This window comes from Chiloscyllium punctatum, chromosome 15 (genome assembly GCF_047496795.1).
Source record: "Chiloscyllium punctatum isolate Juve2018m chromosome 15, sChiPun1.3, whole genome shotgun sequence".
Taxonomy (NCBI): Eukaryota; Metazoa; Chordata; class Chondrichthyes; order Orectolobiformes; family Hemiscylliidae; genus Chiloscyllium; species Chiloscyllium punctatum.
Window position 1 is genome coordinate 2,108,021 of NC_092753.1, and position 21,667 is coordinate 2,129,687.

The 21,667-nt window shown below is 40.4% G+C and overlaps 1 protein-coding gene across 1 annotated transcript in view; it reads left to right on the forward strand.

The window, feature by feature from the left end:
- Positions 1 to 21,667, forward strand: part of LOC140485979 (uncharacterized) — a 113,825-nt gene that overhangs the window by 23,250 nt on the left and 68,908 nt on the right. The window contains exons 2-3 of the mRNA XM_072584455.1: positions 7,038 to 7,199; positions 14,130 to 14,380. Of these exons, the coding sequence (XP_072440556.1) occupies positions 7,038 to 7,199; positions 14,130 to 14,380 (413 nt within the window). The remainder of the gene's footprint in view (positions 1 to 7,037; positions 7,200 to 14,129; positions 14,381 to 21,667) is intronic.

A 21,667-nucleotide genomic window follows, 5' to 3' on the forward strand; every position in this document is an offset into this window, starting at 1 on the left:
AAACCAGGAGGGTGCAGGAGGGGACATGAGATAGCTTTAAAAAATAAGGTTTGGGAGAATCCTAAGAGATTCTACAAATACATTAAGGGCAAAAGAGTTACCTGGGCAAGAATAGGACCCCATAAAGATCAATGAGACTGTCTTTCTGTGGAAACACAGGAGTTGGGTGAGATACTAAACAAATATTTTGTCTCAATATTTGCTGTGGAAAAAGACATGTAAGTTAGGGAAATTGGGGAAATAAATATTGATGTCTTGAAAAGTGTCCACATTACAAAAGAGGAAATGCTGAAGGTCTTAAAATACATAAACGTAGATAAATCACTGGGACCTGATCAGATGTATCCCAGAACATGGTGCGAAGCTAAGGAAGAAATTGAAGGGCCCCTGGCAGAAATACTTCCATCATCGACAGCCATGGGTGAAGTGACAGAAGACTGGAGGTTGACTAATGTTGTCCCAATGTTTAAGAAAGGCTGCAAGGAGAAACTAGGGAACTATAGATCTGTGAGTCTAACATCAGTCATTGGAGAGATAGGTTTCCATGCATTTGGTAAGGCAAAGACTGATTTGGGATGGTCAGCGTGGGTTTGTGCATGAGAAATTGTGTCTCACAAATTTCGGTTTTTTTAAGAAGTTACCAAGAAGATTGATGAAGGCAAATCAGTAGATGTTGTCTGTGTGGACTTTAGCAAGGCCTTCAACAAGGTTCTTCATACTAGACTGGTTAGTAAGGTTAAATCACAGGAGATCCAGGGAGAGATAGCCAGTTAGATACAAAACTGGCTTGATGGGAGAAGACAGAGGTGGTGGTAGAGGTTGCTTTTCAGACTGGAAACTTTTGACCAGTGGTGTGCCGCAAGGATCAGTTCCAAGTCCACAGTTGGTTATCCTTTATATCAATGACTTGGATGTGAATACAGGAGGAATGGTTAGTAACTTTGGGGATGACACTGAAATTGATGGTACAGTGAAAAATGAAGATACTTATCTAAGATACAAAAAGATTTTGATCAGATGGTCCAATGGGCTGAGAAGTTGCAGATGGAGTTTAATTTAGATAAATGTGAGGTGTTGTATTTTGCAAAGGCAAACCAAGGCAGGACTTACACACTTACTGGTAGGGATCTGGGGAGTGTTGTCGATCAGAGTCCTAGATGTGCAGGTACATAGTTCCTTAAACATGGCATCACAGGTCATCAGGGTAGTGAAGAAAACATTTAGCATGCTTGCCTTCATTGGTCAGAGCATTGAGTATAAGAGTTGGGACATCATGTTGCAGCTGTACAAGACATTGGTGAGGCTTGTTTTGGAATACTGCATTCAATTCTGGTCATTCTGCTATAGGAAGGATGTTGTTAAACAAGAAAGAGTGCAGAAAATGTTTACAAGGAAGTTGCCAGGACTGGAGGGTTTGAGTGATCGGGAGAGGCTGGATATGCTGAGACATTTTTCCCTGGAATGTTGGAGACTGAGGGGTGACCTTATAGAGGTTTATAAAATTATGAGGGGCATAAATATGGTTAACAGTCAAATGTAGGGAGTCCAAAGCTAGAGGGTATAAGGTGAGAGGGGAAGACTTCAAAGGGTCCTGAGGGACAATTTGTTCACACAGAGGGTGGTGCATGTATGGAATGAGCTGCCAGAAGAAATGGTAAAGGTGGGTACAATTACAACATTTAAAAGATATTTAGACAGATACATGGACAGGAAAAGTTTAGAGGAATATGAACTAAATGCAGGCAAATGGGAATAGTTTAGTTTGGAACACCTGATTGGCATGAGCAAATTGGACTAGGGTCTGTTTCCGTGCTGTCTGACTATATAACCACAAATCCGGACCATCGTATCTTTGCTACCTCAGGAAGGCACCTTGCCGCCAAGTAGAGACTTTGCAGTGTAATTCCTGCTCATTGGATTCAAAGAGGTTCCATTATGCCAAGGATTAGGGAAATTTGCCTCTAGGAGGATAAAAGATACCTCTCGTGTTTGAGCCTATAAACATGGATATATTTGCTAGGACAAATACAGAAGCAAAAGACTTTCAAAGAAAATAAAGTCATAACAGTTGGTCCTCTGTGATTAACGACTTGGCCTAAACACCTTCCCCAGTTAGTGCAAGCATAGATTTCAGGATAGCATCACTGATATCAAAACAGGGTGAGCAATTGGCTGCTGTATAGCTGAATAAAATCCAAATTGGCCACTGCTTGAAAAAGCAATTTGTTAAATCTCCGATACGAAGCACTGCACTGAATCGGTGTGGGAGACAGAAGGTTTGATGGAAAGAGAGCTTTTGAAACATATCTCTAGTGAACCAGCTGAGAATTTGCTAAACTATGGGAAGACCCAGGGAAATGAACCACAGGAATATCGGAGGCTCAGTATCTCACAAGCTTTCAGCTGAAGAAGTAGAACGTTGTGAAATGTGATCACTGGAGAAGAGGCAATGCAAGGATCCTGCTGCTGGTGACAACAGGAGGTGAAATCAGAGAAGAACAGGCCAGCTCAGAAGAATGGAACAATTGGAAAATGGAAGGGAGAAATGGCAGTGGCATAAAGCATTTCAGTGAATAGAGAGATGTCTATATCCCCTGACTGACTGAGGCTAGTATAGATGAAAATAGTTTCTTATTTTCCACTATCATTTTGACTTGAGTTAATTAAGTAGGCCAATGCACGAGGTTTGCTTTAGAAATTTCATGAGCTACTGCAAGTCTTTTTGAGTGATATTTTATAACATTATCCTTTATCTTTACAGTTTCCTTTATTGTAAAACAATTACAATTGAATGCTGTAGTGACAAAAGAGCATAAAGAATGGGAGGCTTACCAGGAGAAATGTTTACATCAAGGTGACAAAATGATTCAGTGTAAAACTTGCCTCATTTATCTGATAATACACTAAATGTGGACAGTCTCTGACCAAATGCTAACCAGAGGCAACAGCATGTTTTGGGGAGGGGGAAGGTGGCACTTGGAAATAAAGATTTGTGCATTCTCTTGCCCTGTGTTCAGATTTGATTCAAATCATGAGTGAATAACTAGTCAGACTACTAGTTTTATCAGCAGTTTTTCCAAATAAACAACCAATGGAAGCATTCTTTAGTAAACCGGTTATAATTATCAGGGTTTAGTTCTACTGGAGCACTTATAATTCAAGGTAAAAACGCTGCACTTTATCAAACAGATGCTTACAAGGTTAGTTTAATTTTGGTCATTTGGACTCTGCTACTCAAGAGAGACTCACTGACTCCTTACCCACTGCTATAGCTCATATCGCTGTTGGCACTGGTGATTATTATTTGTGCCTTGACCCTGCCTCTGATTTGTTTGGCCTGTTGTCACCTGCCATCAAAGAGCCTCAACTCAAGAAGTTGTTTCTTTCTCCAAGCAAAGAGTAAAAATACATATGCTTTAGGGTAACTGCAAAACGATTTGTGCACAAGCAAGAATTGGAAGATTTAAGAGTCTGTATAACATATAAGTGGTTTGACAATCCTTCTGGATCTTGTAATGATGTAATGTTCCAGAAATTTAGACTCCACACTTGGGTGTTTCTTGATTTCTAGTTGTAGTGGAATCTTGTTGTTAGCATGATGATTGTATCCTACTGGTCTCCCACGTCTTCATTATTCAAGCTAATTTTTGTGTGTTTGTGTGCATTTGGAGTTTTGAATAGTTCCCCAAGTTGGTTTCAGTTTCTGTTTCTCCTGAATGTTGTTCCACTCAGCATTGTGTCTTCATAGTCAATTGGTCATGTATCATCTTCATTCTGCCTCGTTTTTTCAAGATGTTTGTCCTATTTTTTGGAGAACCTGGACTCAAGACCGAGTCACTGACTCCTTACTCACTGCTATAGCTCACATCGATGTTGACATTGGTGATCATGTTTGGCTTATTAGGGTTGGCCTAATTTTTCTTTGAAACATAGTCTCCACTGCTACCAGATTCGCCCATATAGGTACTTTGGTACCAGGCTTGTAGCAGACATCGAAGTCATATCCCTGTAGTTTACCCAGAGGTTATTGTAGTCCAGGTGGTGCACTTGTCAGCGGTTTGCATATATTTGAATGTTTTGGGATTGGATGTCGTCAGGGAGTGGTGATTCCAGCTATGATCTTAATTGGGTTTACCTATTATCGGTAATACGACACTTCCAGGAATTTATTTTTAATTCTCCACCGATGTAGCTGGAACAGGTCATCTTTGACATTGACCGAAAGATGGCTGCTGGAAGCAATATATTCCGTGATGTTATAAATGCAATGATTTCTTGAATTTTCTTTGCCGAGTGAACTGCAACCGGCATCCAGCTTGGAGCAGATTTTAGCTCCTGTAAACTTGGGACTCATTTCTCTACCCTTGGAATTCTGTGTAGGCATCTCTTTAGAGAAATGTTCAGATGTCCTGGATCTAAAAATACCCTGATTGTGTTTCTTCAGCACATATGAAATGCAGCTGCTTCAGCCTGTGTACACCAGATAATACCGTCATGTTCCAGATCGTCCAGCACACTTTTAAGCTTCTCTTGTGTGGGTGCTGCATTTTCTGGGAGGAACAAAGGTAGAATTGCATCTTCTCTGAGGTTTAGTATAGTGTCATGCTTCAACTTTCCTATGCCCCGTTGAATATGCCTGAGGACAAATGTTGTAAGCCCGCGACTGACTCAATGTGAATACTTTCAGTCTTTTCTGTTGCAGTTGGTATTTTGGTGATCTTGTGATTGATCACAATTTTGAGATATAGGCACTGCTGCTGATCCTGCCATTGTTATACTAGTTAAATCCAGCAGGTAAAACACTTGTGGTTTCTGTGCAGAATTGCCTTAGCTGAAATTTAAACCCCAACACAAAGGCTGTCAATTACAGTTAATTTTGCTTTTGCAATTTGTTTCATTGACATCCAGTGATCCAAGTTAATATCCTTCAGGATTTGGATTAACAGGATGTTTGCACTCTCTAACCTGTAAACTTTGGTCAAGTATGGTCAAATTTTTCAGGCACCTGATATTCATAGTGGCAAAGCTTCTTTGTCCACACAGATATGTCACATTCTGAATTTGAAAAGCCAGCTTACCTTTTGGACGAAGGTTCTTCCATGCTGGATTTTCACTTTGGTCAGTCCGGATCTTTACCTTACCTTACCAGCATGCATTTCTATAGGTTTTGGGAGAACTGCTTGGTGTTTCTTCTGGCAAGCTGGACATGCTTTTTGTTGTATTGTGTCCTATTACAGTCTCTCAGTACATCTTTGAGATGACACTCCTTGTATAACTGGGCCTACCATCCTTTTGCACTGAATGACTTGGACTGCAGCTTTGTAGACAGCACAACATTCTGAACCCTGGCTATTGCACCACTACCATCTTAAGCCCGCATGTGTTGTTATAATGGCTTCATTTTTGTGCTCTCTGTAAGTAAAGTGTGAAGGTCATGACCTTTCTTTCTCCCGAGGCTCCTTTCGGGACAGGATCACTGGGCGCTGAAGTTATAATCAGCTCCATTCTCCACTCAGACAGCACAACCTCTGAAAAGTCACAGATTTGTCACGGGACCTACTGAGAAACCGGCCAACTGATTCTAGAAGGCTGTTGTCTGTAAGACATTAGCTCGCGATTCTGAATTTTAAAGTTTACATTTATACAAAGCTTCTTTCCCAGCGTTTCCCGTAGAGTAGCAGGATCTGTCTGGTCTACATGTTGATTCTGGATTGTTGACTCTGTGCAATTTTCGCTTTCAATGGCTATCTTTATTTTCACTGATTATCTAGTTCTGCCAGAGTTCAATCTGAAATACATAGCTCCATCCTTTGTTTAAAAAGTGTAAATCCAGTTATTTGGCCTTCCAAGTCATCTTTCTGATGCATCCCCATCTAAGATTTGTTTCCTTTCTACTCTGCACCATGCTGTTTTTGGTCGCAGTACAGGGTTATTTTCCCCTCATTACAAATCAAGTACTCATTTCCTTTTTATGGTTTTCTTTTCTTGTGGTCCCAGTGCAGATTTAATTTCAACTGCATTGTTCAGTCTGAGGTCTTTTGTAACATCTTCAAGTTTTTGCCATTGCCTTGTTTCGGGAAATAAAAATCACCAGGGCTGCACACCATGTTGTGTTTCTGTGTGCTAACGGTAAGTAATACATGTTGAGTAGCATGAATTCAGATTAGTTGAAAAGCTCAGAGAAGTTTATTAACGGCTTAAGCTACAACTTATAAGTTATGGATGATTATGTATGCGATCTCCTACTAGATTGCTTCCTGCTGGACTGCTCATGGCATTTCATCATGCGGTTTACATCCTGGTGCTTGGCTTATTAGCATATCAAGCTCTTAAAGTGACACTGATCTTAAAGCACTAATACAAGAACCCGCACAAAATATATGCAAAAATGGTTGCTGTCAGCTGTGTTAACTTCGAGAAATTCCTGCTGCTCACAGTAGTTCAATCAAATTTACGTGAGAGGTGATTTTTCTGGATTGAGAAATGTGATTCTTTCACAAAATGGCCTCAAGCACTCAAGCGAAATAAATCTGTCTCTTCGGTTGGAGGGGAGAGATGGTAGGTGTGCTCTTTTGTTTGGCAACTAAAAGTGAGATACAGCAGGGTCCGACTTGCTTCAACTGTGAAACAGGCAGGTGTACAGTCAAGATGACTTTATTCTGCCCCATAAATATTTCTCAGATGAGCCGGGTGTGATTTTTGTTTTCTATTTTCATGCACATGATTTGTCCAACTTGAGGGGTTTTTAACTCCCTGTTTGCCACATTGGTGACAAAGACCTGGTGTAACACCCATCATTGCTTGTGCCTTTATTCATGGCATATGTTCTTTAAGGGTCAAATCCTAATACTGATTCACAGCATCCAATGGGATAATTATTTTTAGTTAGAAAAGCCCAGCATTTAGTGCAAGGACACTGTCGTGTTTTATGATAAATGCTGTAATACTTCATATATTGCGAGCCCTGATTGACAGCATTGAACTTGTTCTAGTTTAAAAATACTTGAAGTGACTGTTTCCAAACCTTTTCCTTCCAGTGAAAACAGAAGAAGAGGTCGAAGCACTGATTTTTGATGGAGCAGAAGTAGTTGACATTCATAGTGTGGGAATTCCTCAGCAACCACTTTCACTTACTGACGTTCCCTCAACTTCACAAGTACACGATGAACACAGGAGATGCTTGGCAACTCTAGTATACTGTAAGTCACCTCACAACCTCCTTTTCTACTTTGAATCCTGAATCCAAATCACACGTTCAATGTGCAAGAAATGATACAAATTGCTGGCAGGTATATCATCCAGATGCTTAAAATGGCTCTCTTGTGATTGACTTTAACTCCAAATTAACACTGTCAACAATAATTTCCCTCTTTCACTTTCTCACCCAATGTTTTCCCAGACATTTAGCATTTATAAATGTTAACATGTGAATGATGAAAATAGATAAAGTGTTTTTAACTCCATCAGCTTTAACTCTTTTCTTTCCTCACCATTTAGTGATTTGCCAGACTTTGGGGAGCCTTCTGCAAATTTCATCCTTTATTTCACCCATAGGCAGTATCATGGTGTAATCTGCCCTGTATACCCTGGTTCTCAGTATGTTGGGAACTGGAGTAATTGTAAGATTAACTCCAATTCACAACATTTGCAGGGAAACAGTGTTACCTGCCAGCTTCATATTTTATTCCAAATTTACTTATTTCTAGCTTTAGAATCCTGCATTTGCATGTTCTCCAACTGGGAGGACGAGATGGGTTTGAGTTCTTCCTTTAACAGAACTGTCATCAGTAAGAGGTGCACCTGCAGTGGGGCAGAGCAGGGAGCGTCCCTTATCCTTTTCCAACAGCCATACTATAGAACAGTCTAAAGCTTTGGAAATGATGATGCGTTTCTGTAATTTGGTAACTCTATTTCTTTTAAAACCATGGATGTGGGGAATTGTACATCCTATGGATAATTGAAGGAGGCTCCAATCTGCAGAGGAATACGTTTAAGACTGGAGCTAACTGGGAAGCAATAATAACAACTTGCTCTTTTAATACAGAAAACTATTCTAAGACTCTCCACAGAGGTATATGGATAACTGAGTCAGAGAAGATATCAGATGGGTGATAAAAGGTTCAGGGCCTGGTGTTAGAATGGAGTTTGACAGGAAGAGAGGTGAGGTAGAAGCAGAGGAGTTTAGGCAGGGATTGCTGAGCATGGGGCTCTACGTGGCTGAGAGCATAGACAGCAAACAGCACAGCAAAGTGTTAGGGAACCACTTAAGGGGCTGGGAAAAAAAATAGAACTGAAATTAAACACAGCCAAAACTCATGGATTTGGTCCTCACTGAGAGAGGGTGTGGGTAAACAGAGGCATATTATTGAGAGAGCGCGGGTAAATCTGCAACTGTATCTGTTTTCAGGATGTAAAAGAAAAGAGCTAAAATGGTGGTACAATGGAAAAATATTAAGGCAGGGAGAGTGTCCTTTAGTCAATTTAGTATGAGTAAATAACTAGGATGGTACGTACAAATCTCCACATCCTTGGTTTTGTAAGAAATAGGGTGACCAAATTTCAGAAATGCATCATCATTTCCAAAGCTCTTGAGATTGGAAATTGTGACTTTTGGATTGTTAAGTTACAAATGCTATTCCATTCTCTAAGATGAGAAGAAGGGAAAAACAAATAAACTAAGTTTTGTTTGTAGGGAAGTTACTGACATCTATGCTGTGACAAAGCAGTGGAACAAGTATCAGTTGATGAAAGAGAGACTTTGTATACTTATAGTGATGGGATGACATCTGAGGAATACATTTGATTATCCTGAGGAGGTCACGGGCACAAGTGTCTACGGATGTTGTCTATATCGACTTCTGGAAAACATTTAATTAAATTCCACACAAATTATTAGTTATGATTTGGAGATGCTGGTGTTGGACTGGGTTGTACAAAGTTAAAAATCACACAACACCAGGTTATAGTCCAACAGGTTTAATTGGAAGCACACTAGCTTTCGGAGCGCTGCTCCTTCATCAGGTGGTTGTGGAGGGCTCAATTGTAAGGCACAGAATTTATTGCAAAAATTTACAGTGTGAAGTAACTGAAATTATACATTGAAAAATACCTTGGTTGTCTGTTGAGTCTTTCATCTGTTCGAATACCATGATAGTTTCACTTCTTTCATGTGTAAATCACAAAACTTTTTTTAAAAGTTGCATTCTCAGGTTAACTGTAACAATTGGTGTTAGCAAGACAATTACACATGAAAGAAGTGAAACTATCATGGTATTCGAACAGATGAAAGACTCAACAGACAATCAAGGTATTTTTCGATGTATAATTTCAGTTACATCACACTGTAAATTTTTGCTATAAATTCTGTGCCTTACAATTGTGTACTTCACAACCACCTGATGAAGGAGCGACACCCCGAAAGCTAGTGCTTCCAATTAAACCTGTTGGACTATAACCTGATGTTGTGTGATTTTTAACTTTAAACAAATTATCAGGCAATGTAAAAGTACATGGAATTTATGGTTCACTTGTAATGTGGGATTAATAATGTCCTTGGAAGTAAGATTCAGAGATTGGGATAAATGGAACGTTCTCTGATTGTTGGATGAGAAATGATGTTTTCCAAGGATCAGTATTGGAACTTCAGCTTTTCTCCAAACATATCAGTGATTTGAATAAAGAAATAGAGTTGTTTGGACGTGCTTGCAGATATATTGAGAGTGTAGATGGAAGCAGGAAGCTGCAAAAAAATGCTGACAGATAAAATGAATTGGTAAAACTACGACAGACAGAATTCAATGTGGGGAAGAATAAGATCATTCATTTAATTCCAAGAACAACAGTTTTATTTTTAATTGAGAAAGATTAGGAAATGTGGAAGGATAAAAGGTTTTGAGTGTTATAATACATCAATCACTCTGTTCATCACAAGTACAAACGCCAGCTAAAAAGGCTAATAAAAGGTTGGCTTACATCTTAAATGGATCAGGGATATAAGGAGGAAGAAGCAATACTTTAGTTCTATCATTATCATCTGCATTATTCTGTTTAGTCTTTGGCTTTGTACATCAAGAAGCTTGTATTAGCCTTGGAAGATGGCATCTCTAAGATTGGTTGCTTTAGCTGTTTTTTATTTATCACATAATAACTTTTGATTAACAGTTTAGTACAGTAGGCCTCTTTCAAATCTTAAAGAAAATGTGGAATATATTCTCATGTACTTCCTAGCCACATTAATGGGCCTTGTATACACCCAGACGCTGAAAAAGTGGTGATTTATTTATATTTCATTCCAAGTTGAGATGAACTATTATATTCTCAGCCCGAACAATAGCCTGCATTATGAAGCAATTTTTGGACTTTATCTTGGAGTTTTCTTTGTGGCTTTACTGCTCAGTACATCAGACTGATGTGCTCACTCTTTCTTCCTGTATATTCCTTGACTCAGCTGTAACAACTAATTCACTTCCTCAGCAACGGTGGTCACTATCTTTGAGAGAAACTACAGTTGGTCAAAAGCTAGGCCTACCCAGCAGCTCCCTATTAGCTTGTGTCACTTGTATTCTATTGCATTTTGTTGCAGACTGATTGTTTGTTGCAGTGAAAGCTGAAGTTACTATAATTCTACTGGACCATAGGGCTGCTCTCTCATTAGAGAGAGAGAAAGAACTGGTTTAACCTGAGGGTCAGCATGCCTTAGGTGAGGGGAGAGGGTGGAAAAGTCGTAGATCTCGAGAGGAGATTCACACTTATCAGCTATATATTATATATAGCACCATGGAGTCCAGACTCTAATTTTGAGCTCCAGTTCCAGCATTGCTGGAATCCCAGCACACCCATTTTACATTCACTGTGAAATACAGGGCTACAAATGTTGTGCAGTGCACACTCCTATGTTCAATTAAATAGGAAAGTACATTTCCTATAAAAAGATCTGTCAAAAATATACAGATCAGTGACAAAAAGCATAAAACGGTTACACCACAGATGGAAGCCATTCAGCTTACTGTATCTGAGCTGGCTGTCTGGTGCCACTCCCTGAAGTCATGTACATTCTATCTTTTCAGGTAATAATCCAGTCCCCTCTCGAATGTTTCAGTTGAACACCACTACACAGTGCATTCCAATTCCTAATGAGCCGCTGTGTGGAAGGTTCATATCTCATGTCGACATTGCTTCTGTGTCAATCATCTTGTGCCATCTAGATCTTAGTTTATCTGTCATTAGGAACATCGTCTCCATGTGTGCTGCATGCCGATCCCTTGTGGATTTTAGGATATGGTGAAACATCTCCTCTCAATGTTGTCTTCTGCAAGAAGAACGTCAGCGTCACTGAAGTTCTTCATCCCTAATGGGTGATTTATTAATGGCTAAATTATAACAATGTAAGAGTCTGTAAAGGTGAATTAACCAGCATCTAGCTGGTGATTTTCCAAAATAACCTCTTTGCTTTCCAGGGTCAGGCCATGGTGAGTAACAGAGTTGCAAATTTTCAGTTGAAATGTCAACAGAACTATAGAATTCAGTGTTCAAAACCACCAACAAACATCCTCATTTCATGAAAATAGAACTCTCACTTAGTCATTCACTGCCAACTGGAGGGGGCAGGGAAGGAGCCAAATGCAGTACTGGTTTGAGCCTCTAGATGTCAGCAGTTCACCAATTTGCATCACAAAAGAGACAATTGATTGATTGATTGTCACGTGCACCAAAGTACAGTGAAAGGCTCTTGTTTTTGAGCAGCATAGGCAGATCACAGTAAGCAAGCATATACAGACCAGAGGTTGTAAAAAAAACTTAGAGGCAGAAAGGTTACATTGCACAGGGCATGCACTGGGCAAGATCAACATTAGCAAAATCAGCATTATCTGAGACCAGAGAGTCTATTCATCAATCTAATAACTGCAGAGAAGAAGCTGTTCCTGAACTTGCTGGTGCATGTGTTCAAACTTCTGTATCTTCTGCCTGACAGTAAAGGTTGTAGGAGATAATTACCGGGCTGTGATGGTTCTTTGATGATGTTGGCAGCCTTTCTGCGGCACCAAGCTGTATAAATGGAGTCCATGCATGGGAGGTTAGTTTCTGAAATGGTCTGGGCTGTGCGCACGACCTTCTGTAGTTTCTCGTGGTCCTGGGCAGAGCAGTTACCATACCAGGCTGTTATGTAGCTGGACAGTATGCTTTCTATGTTGCATCTGTAGAAGTGGTGAGGGTCCTTATGGACAGGCCACATTTCCAGAGCTGCCTGAGGAAGATGCAGTGTGGCTGTGCCTTCTTGACCATCGCACCTACATGGGAAGTCCAGGACAGGTTGCCAGTTATCATCACTCGGAGAAACTTGACCCTCTCCACCCTCAATCTCAGTTCTGTTGATGTAGATAAGGGGCATGTTCTCCTTTCTTTCTGAAGTCAATGATCAGTTCTTTAGTTTTGCAGACGTTGGGAGAGAAGTTGCTTTCATTGCATGAGTTGGTTTCTGCTAGAAGTAGTTCCTGGTAGCGTCATTTTGACACTGGAATTGCTAATCCTAATGTCAGGATCCTAAAAAGGCAAGGAGCTGAACATCATACCCTTTCTGAGGAAGCCAGTTACAAAGCTAGCTCCGAGAGGCCCATCTATTTAGGGACAGTCAGTAGATTCCAACTTTACAACTCAGCACAGTGTGTGAAAGCACTGCCACTGAAACAAGGGAAGTGGGAGTGAAAACATTGGTCTGCATGAAGCGACCACAAGGGCTCACCTTCAACTTGGGGAGAGATGCCTCTTGTGTTGCTGTCTGGACTCCACCTGACTCCATAGCAAGGGCCCTATGCCTTACCACGTGGCAAGCTGCAGATAAGTTGCTCATATAATATTCTTCATCTCACTGTGCTGCTAAAGAATATTTACCAAATCTGCTGAGGTAAGGAAAACATTAACTTTATTGAGAAGAGATCTCTTCCTATGACTGGACTCCATCCTGCTTTGATGCTGCAAGAGAGAAAGCATGATCATGTGACATTACATCACTTACAGTGATGATCTATACTGCCTCCTATTAGCTTACAGTAATGTTTAACATTTATACTCCAGTCACCAACCTTAATTTGCTTCCGGCCCATTTGGCTTGTTGTGATCATCCTCTCCAGGACAAAGGCTATGTAGAGATTGCGGAGAAACTGTAGAATGGAGAGGACCTCATTTGGAAGAAAGGTTAGAACACAAGAGCAAAGGATCAGAAAGAGACATTTAGCTGCACAAACATATTCTGCTATTCAGTGAGACCGTGGCTGATCTCTAGAACAACCCATAGGCCCATGTTTACACCGTATCCATTAATGCCATTGGTTAATGAAAATCTATCTATGAAAATCTAATGTGATCTATTACCTTAATGTAAGCCCAGGCACTTGTGTGCTGATGAATTTAACGATTGTGCATAATAATTGGCAGTAATACGTGTCTGGCACAGTAACCACACCAAATTCTGTGTGCTATGGACGATAACATTAACTTCACTGCATGAGGTAAAATATCCTGTTTGAGGCAAAAGAGGACCCTTTGCTAAGGTAAGGGTCAAATTGCTGGATGTCAAGCCATCTGGTACGGACAGTGAGCAGACTAGCTGAAACTGGACTGTGCAGCACAAAACCGGGCATCTGACCACTCTAGTAACTATATTGACGTCAGTGTCAGCTAGCAAATGTCCAGTCTGCTGAAGATCCATGCAGCAAATCTTTACATGATAATTTCTCTAAGTAACAAAAAGCATCCAAAACATTGTGCATTCCAAGTATTCATAATGAAATTTCCAAATATATAGAACAGCAACTACCGGAGTTGCCTTCTACATGAAGAGTCTACATGCCACATTAAACATGGTGATTTAAAACTGCAATAATTTTGATTGGAATTTCTACACCTGTCATTTTGTATGCACAAAAATATTTCTAGTTGCCCCCTGCCATAATTACCCTTGATGTAAATCCCAAGCTGTTTTGTGCCAGTCCACAAACATGCATCTTAATACTTTGCCTAGTTTGGTCCAATGATACTATGCACATCAATGAAACTGAATGCTGCATTTGTGCAATATAAAGTGTTGCCGATTTTTATAATGAAAACATTAACAAAGGCTGTTGTTATTGCAGTGAAAAGTACCAGAAGCAATAACCCTAGGGAACACGGCACTGGAGAAATCAATCTATCTGATGCGGAACCTGAAAGCACTGGTTACCAAGAGCAACGTCTCACTGACAATAGGCATGCTGGGATCATTACTCATCAGTCTTGTGGGCTCCAATCAGGCAAAAGGAAAACATTTGTTCCATCAAGCAGCCAGATGGACAGACCAGTCAACTACAAGGAAGTGAGATTAAAAAAGAGGAGACTGCACACTATGGTAAATCATCATGCAGAATTGTATAAAGCTAAATATGCAAAAGGATGCCCCAGTCTCAGTACATAATTCCAACCTCCTATTTGTCTGGCTTGTTTGAAGGTCACTGTTAATGTCTTTTTAATGTGTTAGACATTGTGGATGCTGATTAACTTACTGAAGTGTGACTTATTTTGGACTGTGAGTAATTTCCTGATAGGTGATGTGCATAGTTTGGTCATTCACTCCAACTGATTCCATTAAGAAAATAAGTGGAGCAGATTGTGACTTTTGACCACATGCCATGTTTTTGTTTGGGTCATGCCTGAGACCAATATTCTCAGAGCCAGGTAAATTTGCGACCAGACCTGCCAAATTACATGATCATGAAGCACAGAATACAAATTGGAATAACAATTAGCCAATTAAATATGACCAACATGGTCATCCATTTCTCTTTGACAGGTTGAGCGCAGTAAGGGAGGTGTGAACAGGGATGAAGGGTGGTCACATGAACAACAAAGAGGGGTTGAATGGTGCTATCATAAGGAGGGAATGAAGGGTGCAAAGATGAGAAGATGAAGATGCCAACAAATGGAGGGAACAAAGAGTGCCAGCGTATGGTGGGGATGAAGGGCAAAAGCACGTGGAACGGATGAAAGATGCTTCATGCAGAACACCCATAGAGTGCTAACATGCAGAGGGGTTGTAGTGTGCCAACATGCAGAGGGGCTGTGGGGTGCCAACATGCAGAGAGGTAGTAGGTGCCAACATGCAGAGGTGTTGTAGGGTGCCAACATGCAGAAGGTTATAGAGTGCCAACATACAGAGGGGTTGTACGGTGCCAACATGCAGAGGTGTTGTAGGGTACCAACATGCAGAGGGGTTGTATGGTGTCAACATGCTGAGGGGTTGTATGGTGCCAACATGCAGAGGGTTGTAGGTTACCAACATGCAGAGGGGTTTCAGGGTGTCAACATGCAGTGGGGTGTAGGGTATCAGCATGTGGAAGGTTGTACGGTGCCAACATGCAGAGGGGTTTTAGGGTGTCAACATGCAGAGGGGCTGTAGTGTGCCAACATGCAGAGGGGTTGTATGGTGTCAACATGCAGAGGGGTTGTAGGGTACCAACACGTAGAGGGGTTTCAGGGTGTCAACATGCAGAGGGGTGTAGGGTATCAGCATGTGGAAGGTTGTACGGTGCCAACATGCCGAGGGGTTGTATGGTGCCAACGTCCAGAGGGTTGGAGGGTGCCAACATGCAGAGGGGTTGTATGGTGCCAACGTCCAGAGGGGCTGTAGTGTGCCAACATGCAGAGAGGCTGTCAGGTGCCAACATGCAGAGGTGTTGTAGGGTTCTAACATGAAGAGAGGGTGAAGGATGAGAGCATGAATAGTGAAGAAGGGATGAAGGGCAGCAGTATGCAAAGGGAATGATGGTGCCAGTATGAAGAAGAAAGAGAAATCAACTTGGACAGTATAAGAGGGACAATTGAATGCCAGTGTGAGTTAATTCAGAGGTGAAAAATGAAGGGAGTTAAATAATACCAGTGTGAACTGAATGTGAGGAAAAGTGGCTGCTTGAACTAACAGGAAGATGGTAAAGCATGCCAGGCTGAAAGATGCCAGGCTGAAAGTTGTCAGATCAATCAGGAGCAGTTTTGATTTGGTAGGAAGGAATTGAAATTTGTAAAAATGTCGAGGTGGTTCACAAGGGAGAATGTGCCTCCATTAAAGCGTGAACATAGTGTTCCCCTTATTGTGCAGCCTTTAGGGAAGTGATGATATTTTGAAAATGCTCATGTCACGTGTATTCTCTGCAGCTCCCAGCAGGTGTGTGGAGCAGGAGCTGTGGAAGGAGTGTGTACGGTTCTAATAGTGCTGCCTTTAGTACTGACACTGCTTTGGTTACTAAGACCAGAGGAACATCCCCCTAATTAAACAATTTGAAAAGGCAATTAATTAGAATTTTGTTCTCCCAGTAGTCAATTATCTGTTGCCAGGAAAAGCTTTAACCTGTAATGAAAAGTACATAATTCCCAATCGGCAAATTGAAAATATTATAAATAAAGTGTAGATAAAGAGGAGTCAAAGTCACAGTTTTTGAGGAGGTTCTTTAGTGGCAGTGAGGCAATTGGTGTGGTTTCGGAAATGAATTCCTAATAATAAGACTCAGTATGCTCTAGCATCTGCAAGTCAATGTGAACTAAGGAAGGCATTTGATTAAAGGCCAGGGTTTCAATGTTTGAGGATGGGAGTTTGATAGGATAGGGAGGGATTGTGAGATGGATTAAGGTGAGACCAAGTGTGCAAGGATAGATTAAAGAGGCAGATGTTAAACGGAATGCTTTCAGAGACTCCAAAGTAGGTTGGGAGTGATAGGTAAGCCGGGCTTAAAGAGGACGGAATGTGTGTGGAACTGTTTCAGACAATTTAGAATTAATGGAGAGAGGAGGGTGTGAGGCCAACCAGCAAAGTATTGGAGTAGTTGAAACTGGAGCGGTCACAATATATGGATTTAACAAAAGGGCCATATTAGGCAGTGGAAATATTTGTAAGTACTGGATATTCACTGTATTGGAGCTAACATTGCATTTTGTCATCATAACTCTCTACAATTGGGTTATTCTCCTCATACACCCTTCACAATCAAATAAGCCTTGTGCTTTCAAACCTTGATGGGGGTGGGGGTGGTCATCAATCTTTTTTATGCTTCTCCATATCTTTTCTCGGTCAGTAGAAGTAACTTTATTTCCCAGCACGTGTCTCACAACACTTACAGTGCACTATATCTGTTTTCATATGTCCTAGCTTATGTTCAGGTCATTTGCCATATCATAAACTTCTTGCTGGCTGTGATAGCTTTCCTAAATCTTTTGGTTTTCTTTGCTAATTTCAAGGGTTGGCACCAATCAAAAGCAAATATTCTAAACTGCCCCGCCTCAACAGCCCTCTGCAGTGAAGAATTTCACTTACTTGCCACTCACAGAAGAAATGCTTCCTCATCTCAGTCTTAAATGTGCGACCCTTTTGTTTTGAAATTATGCTAACTGGTCCTCGACTCTGCTAAAAGAAGAAACAACCACTCCGCATCGACCTATCAAGCTCCCAAAAAGTCTTATATATTTCAATAAATTGGTCTAAACTCCAATGAGTACAAGCCCAAATAACTCAACCTCTCCTCATAAGAAGATATCTCTATGCCCAGGATCACTGTGGTGAACCTTCTCTGGACCACCTCCAACATCAGTATATCTTTGCTTAGATCAGGGGATCAAAACTGTCAACAGTATTACGCCTGTAGTCTATATAGTTTCAGTAAGACTTTCCTATTTTTATACTCCATTCCTTTTGCAATTGAGGCCAACCGACTGTTGCCTTCACTATTATCTGCCGGACTTGGATGTTAGTTTTTTGTGACTAATGCTTGAAGTTTCCTAAATTCTTCTGTACTGCAGCTCTCCACACCCTTTCCCCATTTAAATGATATTCAGCTTTTCTGTTGTTCTGTTCTTCTTGCCAAAGTGCATTACCTCACATATTCCTATAATGTATTCCATCTGCCAAGCATTTGCCCCAATTCTGCGTCATCTTCAGCACTTGGCCTCCACACTTATTTTTGTGTCATCTGCAAGCTTGGTGATAGTATCTTTACTTCCATTAGCTAAGTCATTGTAAATAATTGTGGCCCCAGTGTTGATTTCAGTAGCACTCCACTAGTTACAGGTTGCCATCCTGAACATGCTCCCTTTATCCCATTAGCCAAACCTCTATCCTTACTGATATATTACCTGCAACACCATGCGCCCATATCTTATTAATTATTATTTTCTGGGCTACCTTATTGAGTGTTTTTTTGGAACTCCAAATATATTGTGTCTACGAATTCCCCTTTATCTATTTTGCTTGATACTTTGTCAAACACCCGCAATACATTTGTTGTGCATGATATTAGCTGTATCATAGATCATGTCACACTTTATTAAATACTCAACTACTACATCTCGTATAATAGACAGTGACATTCTCTGGGATGTTTCCAGAATCCAAGGATTCTTGGAAGCTTATTACCAGTGCATCCACTATCTCCACAGCTACTTCCATTAATTTCCTAAGATGTAACCCATCAGGTCTGGTGATCATTATTGTGTTTATTTCCTCCCTGCTTCTTTAGACCATTGATTGTTTAGTATTTTTAATCTGCTATTGGGATCCTCTAGAGTGAACACAGATGCAAACAGTGTATTCAACCCTATGGTCTTCCCTCAATACCCATTATCATTTCCCCAACTCTTTCTGAAAGGGGCCTGTGTTCACTTTAGCTACTCTCTTCCTTTTTATATATTCAAAGCAGCTATTTGTTATCCTATATTATTTGCTAATGTGCCCTCATGTTTATCCTTTTCTATCTTTATTTTTCTTTGGTCATCTTTTAAATTTTCCCAATCCTGTGGTTTAGCACTAATCTTTGCCACATCATTTGTTTTTTTCTTTTAATTTAATACTATCATTAACTTCCTTGTATACCACGGTGGGTTTGTCCATTCCGAGATCCCATTCTTCCTCTCTGTGCTGTGAGTCATGTCTGTAACTTTTTTTTCAGCTGTCTTTTCCACAGACTCCTTTCCCAGTCCACTGCAGCCAATTCAATCCTCATCCCTATGTTTCTTCAGGCTCATAATTCACCAAAACTGCCCAAGTAGTCAGTCATACTTTATTTCGTTTTGGAATCCAGGCTATTGACCCCCTTGGGAAAGTGACCCCAGAAGCTGCCTAGATATCTGGCCCATCTCACGGAGTTGCACTAATTGCAGATGATGACATTCAGACATTCTGAATAATGGATGTTGCATGAGACCGTGGCCAGTTTAAAGACCGTGGAAAGGAATTGTATGTTTTTATTCATTCACAGGACCTGGATGACGCCGGCTGGGTCAGCATTTATTACCCATCCCTGAATGCCCTTTAGAAGGTGGTGTTGAGTTGCTGTCAGATGGTGTAGGTAGACCCATATCACTGTTAGGGAGGGAATTCCAGGATTTTGAACCAACAACTTTGAAAGATTAGTGATATATTTTCAAGTCAGAATGGTGAGTGGCTGGGGGAGGCACTTTCAGATGGTAGTGTTACTATGTATTTCCCTTGGGTTTGGACAGTGCTGTGGAAGGAGCCTTGCTGAGTTGCATCTTGTAGATGGTTCACACAACTGCCACAGTATGTTTGTTGATGGAAGGAATAAACATTGAAGCTGTTAGTTTGGCAACCAATCCAATCTGTTGACTGTTACCCTTGAATGGTGACAATATTCATGAGTGTTACTGGAGCTGAACTTATCGAACCAATTGGGTACATTAGCAAAATAAATCCATGACCTGCATTGTTCAAATCACATGTTTGGCTGTAGTTTAAAATGTGAATTATGGATATCAGAAATAAAATAAGAATGATTGGTATTTGAAAGAACAAATTAGAAAGAGGGACAAATATTTTAAGGTAGTGTGTTACAAAATGTAAACAAACTTTGACCTTGTTCATGCTGATTAATTTGCTGAACATGCTTAACTTCTTTTGTTTTCAGTCAAAAAGGTATTATATTTTAAAATTTATCCCCAATTATAAGACAAACAATATTAATTTAATTGCATACTTAAATAAGAATGAAACTTCGATGCAGTGTATTTTATTCAATTGCATACCCAAAGTAAAAATTGATTTCAAGAAATGGGTAAATGTAATAAGGTCCACACTAAACTTAACTGAAACTGGTCACATGTTTGAGACATTGAGTCCTATTCATGAGGCAAACTTATGTTAATATTTATCGTCTCCTTTATGCAGTATGTTACAGGTTAGATGAATGTTACCAGACAGGTTTTATAATATTTTGTTTAGGTGCTATCTCGTTAATGTAAGGTAAGATGGAATAGTGAAAGGGAAATGTGATCTGCTAAGTATTCTGTCCACAACAGGCCTGGATAGCCTGGTTACCATGGGAACAGGGAGCTCAGATTGAGACTTAATGAAAGTTAGGTGAAAATGGTCATATATGAGAAGAAAGGCAAGAGCAACTGGGCTAAATGTGGGCAGTCAATATGTCTCAGAGGTTTGGAGAGAAATAGAGATCTTACAGAGACAAAAGGCTACATTAAATATGATCATAGTATGGTCAGCAGAATAGAATGAACTGCCTTTCTGTGAACCAGCAGAAGGTACAAGGGAGGATGGTCTCTAAAGACCTGGATGTTGTCTTCTGGAAAGACTGGGTGGAAACATTGCTGGACTGGGCCTTACTGCTGCTGGTCGTTTAGGAATTCTCTGACTATTAGGGAAAACATCTTTCTGTAATACTCAGCATTATACCTGAGGAGATATTAACCCATTGGAAACTGGGAGGGACTGTGGTGGTAATCTTTAAATACAGTCATCCTGTGGAGATCATGGGGTTATAGGTAGCCATAAGGAATAGTGACTCTGTAGTTTGGAATACTTGTTGCTTAGTAAGTAGTGCTTATTTAATGTTGCTTTCAGTTTTTTTCTCAAATTAAGGTTTTAAAACATGAAATTTGGTGGTACAATTTCTCCAAGTCAGTCACTGGAAATGCAAGTGTCTTTTTTAAAGGCATTGGTCTCTTTCAGTTGTGACTTTTTAAACTCTTGTTAATCTCATCACTAGGCTGACACAACGGTGCATGGCCCTCGGAGTGCTGCACTGCCTCACCCTTTCTGTGGAGGCATTAAACTTAGATAAGGGTCTTACTCTCTCTGGTACCATGATACTATTGGAAAGTAAACAGAGGAGCATACTTGTTTATCTTCCCTCTCCATTACTATCCTGAAGCTTGTGACTCCACACGATGGATCAGTGTTGGTGGGGAATCAGTGCTCCTATGCCCAGGTTTCACCAGGGTATCAGATGCAGTTAGTACTCCCACACAATGCCCTCACCAGTCAAGACTGGCTAAACTCCCAGAGCTACTTGATAAGATTAGCTAGTAGAGCAAAGGGGAGAATGCGAAGCAAGGTTAATTCATTTGCTTGTTGTTTATGCATTTGTTGTAAGAATTTCAGAAACAAAATTCTTTGGTCTGGTTTCTCATATAACAAGAATGTCCTCTTTTATTGTTGGAAACAAATCGTTAAATATTAACTTATCTTTGCAGACAGAGACCACAGCTTTGAATTCTCAGGTCCCTCATTACAACCTGCGATTCGGACATATTGTCCAAAATTAGTTTAGAGACAGAGCCTGGGGAATGAGTTAAGCAATAAGTATAATTCTATATCCATCTGTCTAAATAAACCAGTGCAGTG